Source organism: Meleagris gallopavo, chromosome 21 (assembly GCF_000146605.3).
Source record: "Meleagris gallopavo isolate NT-WF06-2002-E0010 breed Aviagen turkey brand Nicholas breeding stock chromosome 21, Turkey_5.1, whole genome shotgun sequence".
NCBI lineage: Eukaryota > Metazoa > Chordata > Aves > Galliformes > Phasianidae > Meleagris > Meleagris gallopavo.
Genome location: NC_015031.2, coordinates 850689 through 863479, shown reverse-complemented (window position 1 = coordinate 863479; position 12791 = coordinate 850689). Strand labels below are relative to the sequence as shown.

Genomic DNA, 12791 nt, shown 5'->3' with positions numbered 1-12791 from the left:
ACTGCCCCCGGCCCCGCGCTGCCATGGAGATCACGAGCGCGTACCGATTGGTCGCCGGCTTCGATGTGTCGCGGAGCGTCATTGGACGGAGGGTGGAGATTGACGGGTGGAGGGCGGGGCGATGTTTTTAACCCCTTCGGGTTCAGGGAACACCCGCAGCGCGCAGCTGGAGCGGGCGGAGCGCATCTGGGAGAGAGCGGCCGCCTCTGGCCAGCTGTGCCAGGCGGCTGTGGGGGCTGGGAGCAGCTGGGCTCCGTCATCGCCTGCCTCCCCCTACCCTAGGGGCACTGCTGTGCACATCTGGTGCGGCTGCACATCTGGCACATCTGGCACACCTGCACGTCCCTGCTCGCCACCTCCCCCTGGCCCACGTCCTCCTGCAGCACTGCTGTCTTGGGAGTTTTGCTGTGAGGAATGAGAGGGAATGGATTCTGCACGCTCTGTGCTCAAATCCCACAGATGCACAGTGATTTCCACGAAAAATAGCAGAGCATCTGGACCTGTAAGAGCTTTCTAAGGACAGAGCTGCCTGCTGAATGCTGCCTGCTTCTTACATGTCAGAAATCAGCCGTGTAAGTGCAAACATCCCAAGTGCACTGCCCATCACATACTGTAGGGAGCCCCAAAATGTGGGGCTCATTGCCCATCTCCAACGGGGACAAAACAGAGGCAACCAGTGGGGCTCCATCACCTCCGAGCATCCCTGAGGCCTCCAGCTGTGAAAATCCCTCCAGGTGCCAAAATCCCTCTCCCGTTTCTCTCCTCAGGTGATAAAGGCCGTGTCCTGCCTGGACAGATGATTTATGGCTGAAACATTGCGTCCCACTTCCACTAAGACTGCCTTGATCCATAAAGCAGTGCTTTTTAGATCGCTTTATTGGTTGGGTTTTATGGCTTCAGATCGCTTTATTGATGGTTTGTTTTTTTTCTTTCATGGCTTTAAGCCGTGACTCACACAGATCCATTTGCAGGCTGCAGCCCCCGCACAGTGCCCAGCGAGCAAACAGGGAAAGGAAGATCAGGAACTGCACATGGCTACAGCACCAGCACGGCTGCCCCGAGCCGTGAGCTGCGGTCTGCCTCGGGGACATGGCAGTGCTTTGCTTCCCTCCCTTCACATCCAGCACAATGCTTCTTTCAATAGATTAAATCCACTCCAAAAACATCCCTGAATTCAACACGAGCACGATGGTTAAAAGCAAGAAGTGCGTTCCTGATACCTTGGCACTCACACGGTGTTTTACTCCAATCCCACCTTCCTATTGCTAAGAATGCAAAGAATTTCCCTCTCTGCACAGCTCGTTCCCAGCTCTGGAGCTGCACTCACTGCCTTTGCTGCGTCCTGGCAGCACTGCAGATGTTTTTTTATTTCCTCGAATGCCTCCACAGCAGTTGCACAATGGGACTGTGGGCTCTCAGCTCCCCGTGCCCTACAAAAGGCCTTTCTGATCCTAAAGCAAGCACAAGGGAAGGAGCGGGATGCAGCCCTGCCCAGCATCCCTCCTGCCCGGTGCACAGCTGGAGCTGAGCTGCTGTTATGAATTGCAACAGGTTTCACTCTGCATAGGGAGAAAGGATGGATTTGGCACCTGGCTGTCAAAGTTGGGAGCACCGCCTGGACCGGTGCCTTGGTTGGGGGCCCAGAAATGATACTTCCCCACATCCCACCACCCCGACCCAGCACACAGTGGGATGGATCCCCAGCTGTGAGCACCACTCCAGCCGGATTGCAGCCCGTTGGTGGAATTTGGGGCATGGATGTCTGCCTCTCCCTGCAGCTCAGCACAGAGCCTTCATCAACCCTGCAGGGTGATGGTTGGCTTCATCATCCCACCCCTCATTCCATCCCTCATCATATTTCTGCATGTGACAACTGACAGCCGACCTTCCCACTGCCTGTGGAAGCCATCATGCTGTATTAATTTCATAGCAAGATTTGTTCCCCAGCTGTGAGAGCACAGGAGCTGCAGCACCCTCGGGGCTCCCGGTGGGTACCAGCCCTCCTCCCCCTCTCCATCACACACTACAGGCACAGTTTTTCCACTCAGAGCAGGAGCTGAGCGCTCCTCTCTCACATTTCTGGGCACCTTCCCGTGCTCCTGGCTCACAGAAAGCTGTCGATGTGGCACGAGGATGTGTGCAGGCTGAGCACTCGGGAACAGCCGAGAGCAAAACAGAGCCCAGCTCCCTCCTCCCTTCTGGGTTTCCTCTGAAATAAAGTAAGAAATAAAGTCCAATATTGCAGGGAGCCTGGCTGCAAGCAGCACACAGAGCACTGCTGCACAGGGATGCTTGGCACATCTCACGGCACTGACCCAGGCAATAAATCTTTGCCGGGCACTCAGCACTCTCTGTGCAATGGGGCAGAGCTATTTGCTGGGGGATTGACTCCTGTTTAATGGCAGGAGGTGCTCAGAGGTTTGTAAAGCAGAGCCCTACACCGTGTGTTGCAGCCATGAATTATCTGCTGGAGTGTTTGAGATGTCAGCGAGACAGCAATGATCTCATCGGTGTCTGGAGAGCGGTGCGAGGAGGTGCAGGAGAGGCTCCCAACCATCTAAAATAAAATACAAACAACCCCCAAATCCCAAAACCTGCTGACAAAGTGCTGCTCATGTCAGGCTGAGGGTTTCCAGCGCTGAGCCCTGGCCACGAGCTGGAGCACAGAGAGGCTCCCGCACCACTGTGGTTTCAAAACCAAACCTGTGCTGTGCTTAAAGTCCCAAAAAAACACAGGAAGAAAAAATGGGGTCCTGTGCTGGGCCCCACAGAAAGGATCCCATCCTGGCAGCAGGTTTTCCCCATTCACAGTGGCTGAAGATCAGCTCCTGGTGCTACCAGAAAACTATTTGGGGGGGAGGGAGGAAACCATTTTTTGTTGTCCCATCAGTTCCCCAAATCCTGAGCACATTTGGAAGCAGCACAGCCCCCAGGCCAAGGTCAGGAATAGTCCATAGCAAATACGGGCAGAACAGCAAACACAGCCATGTCCCACATAGGCTCTGTCAATCATTTATTCCCCCAACGACCTTTTCAGACACAAAGCAGCAGCCGGTGCAGTGGGACATCCCTGGGGAAAGGAGAGGGACACCCATAGGGAGCTGTGGGGCTGGGGGGCTGTAACACACAGCTCTCCTTCTGCTCCTGCACATGAATAAGTGCATACATATATATATATACGTATATATATATTGATATGTGTGTATATGATATATAAGTACACGTGTATGATTATATGACTGCATATGCACAGCTATATTGGAATATTTTAGGCACTTAAGTGCACTTTAAATGCACACATTTAGGCAGATATATAAACGCCTGTTAATTTGAACATAGGATGTAACAAGTATTTAGCTATTTCAATATGTATAAATGCATTTATATAATTAAATATCCACACAATATGCACAAAATTTATACCTATACATATGGGATGTGGGGCACTCAGGGCTCCCCAGCCCATAGTTAGCCAATCCAGCACCAAGACACAACTGACCGAATGGTACCAGCACTCCAAAACCCAACCCCCAACACGTGGCTCACCAAAGCTGTGTGCTCTACGTACAGATATATTACATACCCACACGTGCTCCACGCTCACACCCTGCACATCCCCTCGGCTGAACGTCCTCACTCACCATGCTGCTGAGTTTCACTTTTTTCCATTCAAATTCTGGATCCCAGCAGCAGCAGCAGCAGCCCCCAGACCCCGACCCTTCAATGTCAGCACAGGGGGTGGGTGCAGAGCCCCAGAAGGGCTGGGAGCTCTCCGTAAGGCAGCACCCAGCCTCTGGGTGCTCAGCGCTGCTCCTCCCCACCCACTTTTATAGCAGCCCAATAGCTCCCATTGGCTCCAGGCACACTTATTATAGTGACTGCTATGACCCATTTAAATGGTGTTAAATAATTTCTCAGTTTGTTGTCCTGCAGAGAGTAGTTACACATAGGCACATTTTAATGATTAACTCTTGGGCTGTGCTGAGGGACCAGCAAAGAGCTCAGCACTTCCCTCCCTGCACCCGATGCCACTGGGGCTCTGCATTTCCTATTGCTCCCCATGGGTGCCACCAGCCCAATTCTCCTTACAGGGAGCACCCCGGCTCCCAGTGCCACAGAGAAAGGTGGGGAAAGGGGATGGGAAAAGCCCTAAAAGCAGAGAATAAGCAGGAAGATGCTTCAGCAGTGGGATATTTTGGGGTTGGGTTGGTCTATTGAGCCACTCTGGGCTCTTCAAAGCACCCACAGCCACAGAATACAGGGTGGGGTGTTGGGATTGGCTTGGTCTGCGTGTCCCCCAGTGTCACTGTGTGTGGGACGGGGCCCACAGGTGTTTGTGTTGGCAGCAGGAAGGGACAGATTGATGGGAGGAAGCGGTTGAAATCCCTTTGGGTTTCTGTGCTTCCTTCTCCTTTCCTTCACCTCCACTGCTTTGTGCCAAAGGGGCTTTAATTGCTGTGTTCCACTGAGGTTTCTAAGGAAATCGGTGAACAATGCAAATGGGGAAAAATAACCTTTTTGGATGAATTTGAATGGAACAAACAAACAAACACACAAACCATAAAAACAACCACCATGCCTTACAAGGAGAGGAGCAAACTGATGATCCCTGCCAGTCTGGACCCCCCGGGTTCCATGCAGGCAAACCCAATACTTGGGGCTGCTCCCAGCCCAGACCCCCCAGCACAGGCTGATCAACGCCTGGGGACAGCAAAGTGTCACCTTTTGTTTGAGGACAGCACTGCATGGCTCTGGATAAAACTTTGGGAGAAAACTGACCAAGCTGAGGAAACAGTGCCTGAGCTGAGCTTTAATTCTCTTGCTGTTAAGAAGAAAAGCCCAGACCAACTGAGGACCAACATGCCACCCACTGCAGTCCCCAGGGTCTGGCAATGGAGGAGGGTTTTGGCCCCAGGACCCCTCCATCAGCAGATGGTTTGGGTGTTGTTTTGTTGTTTTTTTAAATAAATGAATAATGAAATTTTTGCCTGGCCCCATAGAGGAGAAGCACCAGATTTTCTTCAACAGCTCTGTGGGGCTCACACCACGCAGCGGGGAGTGGGGGGAAGGCCCTTAAAGGAGGGTAAAGCACAGGATTTGCAGCAGTGCCCCAGCTGGGAGCAGCCTAGTCCTCTGCTAAAGGAAAAGCAAAAACACCAAATAAAAGCAGAATGCCTGCTCCATCCTCCTTTCAGATGCTCTCTCACCCCATTGGGCTGGTTTATTTTAACCACCTTCAAACTTTAATGGCATCTCTGCTACCCAATAGATGACTTTTCAAAAATACAAGCTAATAAAATAAAGATCATCAATGCACAAAGAAATTAATTTAAGCTCCATGCACTGGGACACTCACTCATGGCACGTAAAGGTCCTCAGGGTTTAACAAATGTTTCCTAAGCGTTCTCTCCGTTTTAGTTGTGCCTTGGCCAAGGCTCGGATTTTTCAGCGTAAGCATTTCTTCTTGCTCAATAAAACCCTTGCAGTGGGATCACTCACTGTGGGAACACAAAATATTTTCTCCGTCAGCGCCTGCGGTGGTTCCAACCCTGACCCAGCTGGATAAATCCCAATTGTGCCCCAATCTCTGCAGGGCTCACACTGGGAACCCATTCCCAGGGCAGGACCAGAGCATCGCTTGTGCTCTGTAAGGATCTGTTGGGCCTCTCAGAGAATTCCCTGGGCCCCTCCAGGGTGTGGGGGTTGGATGGATCCAAGCTGCTGTTGAAATATTTTGATGAGCTGTAGCATCCCACAGACAAGCAGCTCCCTGCCTGCCTTGACCCCAAATCCCTTGCCAAATCCCCTTGTCCAGGGAAGGGCAAGAGAGCTGTGAAGGGTCTGGAGTACGATGAGGGGAGGCTGAGGGATATGGGATGGTTCAGTCTGGAGAAGAGGAGGGCTGAAGAGACCTCACTGCTCTCTACAATGATCTGAAAGGAGGTTGTGGCAAGATGGGAGTTGGCCTCTGCTCCCAGCTAACAGCAATAGGACAAGAGGGGATGGTCAGTTGTGCCGGGGAGGTTCAGGTCAAATATGAGGAAGAACTTCTCAAAAGGAGTGGTAATTTGTTGGTACAGCAGCCCAGGGAGTGGGGGAGCCCCCGCCCCTGGAGGTGTTCCAGAACCATGGAGATGTGGCACTGAGGGATGTGGTCAATGGGCATGGTAGGGTTGGGGATCTTAGTGGGACTTAGTAATTGATTTTCCAACCTTAACAACTCTGTGATTCTATGAACTCAGTCCCTGATAGTTTTGGGATGCACCACTTTTGTCTCCTATCAGCCCTGTGAGCTGTGGGCTCTGGGCAGGTTCCTAAAAGAGCAGAGGGAACAAGTTAGAGTGGGGTGCCCATTCTCGCTCCTGGTCCCTGGAGCTCTGCCCTACTCTCCCCATGTGCCCCTTCCCCCATGTCCCCATCATCACCTCAACCACAGCACTCACTTGGGGACCCAACCTGGGCCCTGTGTTCCCTGTGAGTAGGTCGATGCTCAGGTGGATCAGTGCCATTGAGGTCAAGCAGAGCAATGTCCATGTCTGCCAGTCTGGGACCTGTGTCATTCAGGCTCCCCGCACCAACATGACCCTGTTATTGCCACTAAACAAATTTAACTGCTCTTTCCCCTGAAAGAAGGGGGGCACAGTTAGGGCTGGGCAGCCCCATACTCAGACTTGATCTTGTGCCCAAACCAAGAGCACAGATGTTCTCATTAGAAAATAATTTCATCACGCAGTTCAGCTCCATGTTATCTCAGAGACAAGAGACGTGCAGCGTACACAGTACATGCCTTTATGGCAGGGTAATTCTCAGGAACACGAGGCTGTGAAGTCTGGCACTGCTCTGTTTGTGAAGTCCGTAACTCAGCTGCCTGTAAGGAGAGAGCACGTCAGATACATGAGCACATGGCCACACTGGGATGGCTGAGGGAAGGGCACAGCCTTGAGGTTGGTACAAGAGATTTGCTCGTCTATCAGGATGTACAAAAACCCCAACAGAACAGGACAGGATTGCCACATTACCAACAGAGAAAGCTTCCAAGCCTTGAATTTATAAAAAGAGAATACCAAGGCAGATGCAAATCCATGTACTTTGAAGGATCAAAGTAGGAGAATTCTGACAGCTTTCTCCCTTTCTCCTGGAGAAGTGCATGGAGCAGAGCACTGCTGCACCCAGAGCTGCCAATCAGCCAACACTCAAATGCTGAAAACAGAATAAACATGTGGAACACAGAAGAAATGAGCAGTCTGAAAAATAACATGTGCTTAAATATTCAGAAAATAGAGTGTAATCTGTACTTTTCTTCTCAAAATTACCAACTGAACTGCTAAGTCTACTTACATTTTCACGTACACTTGACACATCACTGGGCTGCTCTTTCCACACTGTCATGCCTCCAAGAGAACTAACAGATCACATTGATGGCGTTGGGAAACTCATTAGTTATGAAAGCAGAAAGCAGCCCTGGAAGACAGGCAGATCCTTTAAGTAATATATAGGGCAGTGGAAAAATGGAATCACGTAAACAAGATGACATTTGCTTTCCATTAACCATTTCTGAGTGTTGGGATTCCAAAGAAAGCATCTGAGAGTGAAAACCACAACATGAGAACCATTCAGAGACAGAAGCAATTCTTCACCTGTACAATCAGCAATTTCCAAGTTGGAATATCCTTATTAATAGATCCGTCAAAACATTCTTGCTGGCTAAAGATACATTCAATCTGCTCCCAACTGCTTCTCCTAAGTTTAGAAAACGCTTCAACAACTTAATTTGAGAAAGAGTGCAGATAAAATGTAAACACTTGCAGCCCAAGGCCATGGAGCATCAAACATTACTGATAGCTAAAAGTAAAAATGCTGATTTTAAATTTAATTTCACATAATTCTGTGATATGGTCTATTCATTTCTTTTGGTTTATTTGCACATTTAGGGAGAAAATATAGACATCAATTTATCACAAAGAAATATATTTTCCAATACCTTCCTTTCCTCTCCAAACATCAAAGCAGCTTAAAATACCAAGGAAATCCACATCAAAAATCCTGCAAACAGCAGAAGGTATCATTCCCTTTCCCATATCGCATAACTAAGGCTTAAAGAGGGTAAATTCCTCACTTAGGATCACCAAATAAAACCATCACAGAAGTGGGTGTAAAAGGCAGATAATTTGATTCAAGCTCTTGGATCTTCAGGCCAAAAAAATCCCAGGATGTGCTTCAAACTATTTCTTTTTCCAGTTCATTGTAACAATTACAGAAGAATGGTCTGAAGTATAAAACCAGCGCCGGGTGTAACTCATGACTTTGTGCATATCTACAAAAGATTTCTTATAATCATCAATGCTTTTAATGTTTAATACTTGATCCTGAAATCTTTAATCAGACAAAGCTCAGAAAATCCTCCTCCAGACACGACTGATTTTCATTCTTAGAAACCAGATTAGGACTTCAGTGTAGACTCATTCATTTATTCCATGGTCAAAGCACGTTTGCAGGACTGGGACTTGCTTATACATAAACACTGAAACAAACACTCAAAAGGAAAATACAGACCTCACTCTTAAATGTCCTTTTGTTTGTATTACTAAGAGCCTTAGCATTACAGCCCAGAGCCTCAGCTGCTGCATAAATGGTCCAATCCAGCCGTGCTCAGGGCAATACATTCATTTAGCTGATCATCTGCACCCACCATTCATCTGCAGATCGTCCAACATCCCTGAGAACAGTTATCCAACCTACAGATCTCTCACTCCATGATGCCATCAGCCTATTTTATGTGTTCCAAACAGATACCAAGCAGTTTCTGTACGTTACTCCACGCACAGATCTCTGACAGCAGCCCTATTCCCAACAGCTCCAAAAGCTGGCTTTGTATTGTAAATCACATTCTGAAAAGCAGTTGGGCAATTCAACATCATCTGAAAGCAATTATAATTATAGTACTGCTGTGATAATTAAAACATTGCCAGCTGTATATTACTCAAATGTACAGCTGTTACACGGGTAATGTAAAAAATACAAAAGCTTCCCATTTTGTGCCCTGTAATTTGTCTGCTATATTACAAAGTCAGTCACTATCACCCCTGTACAAGACAATATGCTGGAACAACAGTCTTCTCTTCCACGCCTTCTGGTAAACAACGGGTTCCCTCATCACCTCTGAGTAACAGAAACATTTAATATATTTTACAACGATGCCCAATACAAGCTGAAACTGGTATCAAGTAAAAACAGTAAAAGATTAACCAATTCTCTTCTGCTGAAATTGTTGCTGGCTTTGGTCTAGATGCCTCCTGCTACTGGCCACCTCTGCTTTCAGTTTCCATCGCTGAGTCTCTCTGCTGTTCTTCTGGATCCCCTGGAAGAATGCTGGCGACTGTCTGGAGAAGCGACTCGATCTGCTCCTCTGTCAGTCTTTCCTCGCTTTCTTCTACCATCTGCAGGCCAAAAACAATCCACTGGAGTCATTAAACCCATACTTCTGCCCTCAGCTCCAAACCAAAGGACTAAACTAATTGGGAAATACTATTTTCAATGGATGAAAGACATTGTAGAATGCTTTTGTAATGAGCTCCAACAAAGTGGAACTCTTGGAATTTTCAGAAGAATGAAGAGCTCCATTGTTAACCACAACAACAAGCACTCCATAATGAGACCCTGCTTTCTTCAAAACAAGGAAAGCAGCACACTCAACACAACCTTCACTCTCCATTTTCTCCTAAAACCTTTCCCAACCCATGCATCTGTATTTTGATCCAGGCCTTTCATTAGCCCACGTGCAGAGCTGCCTTCCAGACCTCATTCCCAAAGTTCCTGGGCAAACTTTGTGTTCTTGTGATAAGTGAAACGAGACAACACGAAACTGGTCACCTGAATCTGGGTATCTCATCCAGCACCTCGAAGGAAAGTAATTACACCACAAAAGAAGCCACCTATGCCTGGAGAAGCCATATGTTATTAGAACTTATTTTGATTGTGAATTTCCGGAGTATAAAAGCATATAAAAGCTCTGAGCAACACAAAACGTGCTGTCATGAATCACCTATAAAATTCAGTAAGATTAATTAGGGACCTACTCTCACTGTGGAGCTGCGGGAACTCTGATATCGCTGCTACCAGTAAAAACAACTGCCCTAATTCATAGGCAGCTGCTAAAAGGAAAAGCTTGTCAGGGGACTGCAGGCATAAGCCAAATGAACTCTTCAAACGCAAATGAAACCAATTAGGACTGTGGGGTTTGAGATTGGCTTTTTTTAATGCAAAGTCCTTTAAAATGTCCTTTGAAGAGCGGTGATTTATATTAATTATGGTTCCGAGTCAATGTAGTTTAATCATTTCTAGCTGCAAATTATCAGCCATTCAGATGCATCTTGCCTTCTAAAAACCGGAGTGGTATATTCAGTTACCTTCCCCCCTCCTCTCCATGTCCTATGACATGTCCTACAAGTCCTCTTTGCACAATCGGGTCATCTTTCAGCAGCCATTACCCACAGCCCCTTGATGAGAGGAAAGCAAGCACGCTGCAATCCACTCATGTAGCAAAAGGCAGACAAATATCCATTTGCAGATGACTTTCTGGGAGCTGTGCTGATCAAAGGATGAAATCCTCTATGGAGTGGCTTTCAAATCATGGTTAGCTCAGGAACTGTTGTAGGACCCTGGCTTGAAAAATAGCTTTGGCTCTCATTCCTGTCAGCTGTCAAAGTATATATTACAAGTTAAAATATGCTAAGAACACTCCTAGCATTACCCTTCTGTGTAAGCAACTGTTGCAGCTATTGAAGTGGTACCAGATAATGGCCTTCAGGGCTGCTCCTCAGAGGTGATCATGTGGGCAAGTTAACTGGAATACCTCGGAGCATCAACACTACACAATGAAATGTGTTACAGTGCATAAATACAGTCTTTGTTGCCAATACTGCTGACACAGCCGTTACTCCCCAGATGATCTACGCTGCTCGGTTTTGTAGAGGGCTGTGAGCCTGCTTTTTGGGCAGGGTTATTAGTGTAGTGTTATTAATGACTGCTGCATGCAGCTTTGAAGGTGATAGCACCACAGCAGTAGGAACTGAACAAACCTAACAAAGAAAAAGCCCACATCACAGAATCACTAAGGATGGGAAGACCACTAAGATCCAACCCCAACCCACCACCAACCAGGTCCCTCAGTGCCACATCTCCACAGTTCTTGAAAATCTCCAGGGACATCTTTGAGACAGGTAAAATCGCCTAAGGCTGATTTATCTCTCAGGGCCAATGTCTCCTGCACTTGTTATTGCTTCCAGATCTTCAGAAAGCTGGCACCTCGCCTGCGTTAGATCTGACTTATCGGGTCATTTGAAGTCTGCCCCTTTTCCCCATTTAAATTTTATCCCTCCCTGGGTTACTTCATTCCCTTTCTTTGCCATACACTTCTTGCAGAATCAGAGAATCATCAAATCACTTCAGTTGGAGGGGACTCTTAAAGGCCATCTGCTCCCACTCCCTGCAATGCACACGGACACCCACAGCCCCATCAGTGCTCACAGTCCCTCCAGTCTGACCATGAGTGTCTCCAAAGGTGAGGCATCCCCCACCTCTCCAGGCAGACATTTCCTGAACCTGTAGGTACTTCACAACTCAAGTTAAACACAAGGCCCTGATCAGAGCTTTAACAGATAACAGCGATTTCCAGATCAGCAGCAGCCCTTCTCAACTTTTGCACTGATGACAAATTGTACTTACAAGTGTGATCACTGATTCTGACATGCTGCTGAGTGCTGAAGAGTAATGCCCCAACTCTTACTATGAACACTCATGTCAGTGTCATTTGAACTGGTTGAACACAAGACTGCAGGACTCAGATGCTGCTCAGGACACTGACTGATGAGCTCTGGTGGCTGCTCTGGCAGCTTAAGAAATCACACCCTTGCAGAAGGTTGATGAAAAGATTAGCCTCCCATGTTTCAAACGCATTGGTGTTGTAACTGATGTCTCAGATTGAACTGCTCAAATAAAATCCTTCAAAATAAGATGCTGGATCCAAGAGGTGATGCATCTCCAAATTCCCTTCTGTTGACAGATTTGTAGCATCTGTCAGAGGGAAGAGGTAATTCCTTCAGTTGCTGCAGCAAATTCACTGTGGACTCACCTCTCAGCGCCTGAGGTCCCTGCATCCTTACTGCCAGCTTTTACACCAGGAACTACTGATAAAGGTCTGTGTTTTGGCAGGATGGACACAGTGCTGATATTTCAGCGCTATTTGGCTGTGATGCTACTCAAAAGTACAAAGGATCAAAAGCACCAGCTATAAAAATCAATTCTTCCAGAGAAACAGCATGAGAGTTAGGAAAACACAAGCAGTAAGGAAGCAGCAAAGCAGCATGCCAAAGAGAAAAACTCAAAAATCAAGCACAGACAGTGTGCAGACAAAGAGACAAATGAAACTGCTCTAAAGGAAAACAGAAATCACAAGGGAAGCAGAAGGTGACTCAGATTCAACAGATGTTTGCAGCGTTCACTGATTTGCAACTATAATACCTCTGCTATGGAAAGGACAAGGAAATAAGGTTATGATACTCAGAAGAGAAAACATGCACAAGGGAAAACAGAAGAGGAGAAAAAAGGAACAACTGTGCTCAACATCTGACTTTTCAGCAAGAATTTTACCAATACAGGAAAAAAATGTGTATGAAAAAACCCTGCTAACCTCTAGCTTGCAATTGCCTGAAACTGCTCAAGCAACAGATTCAGACAGTAAGCAGTCAGGAATGCAAAGTTTATACTAGGGAAAACAAAAATGCAAATGTTTT

The 12791-nt window shown here is 47.4% G+C and overlaps 1 protein-coding gene across 3 annotated transcripts in view; it reads right to left on the bottom strand.

Annotated features, from left to right (window-relative positions):
* Positions 1–7891: 7891 nt before the first annotated feature.
* Positions 7892–12791, bottom strand: part of CRCP (CGRP receptor component) — a 36931-nt gene continuing 32031 nt past the window's right edge. For all 3 annotated transcript variants that reach the window (XM_031556404.1, XM_003211713.4, XM_031556405.1), the window contains one exon: positions 7892–9437. In XM_031556404.1, coding sequence (XP_031412264.1) covers positions 9297–9437 — 141 coding nt within the window. In that variant the 3' untranslated portion in view covers positions 7892–9296. The remainder of the gene's footprint in view (positions 9438–12791) is intronic.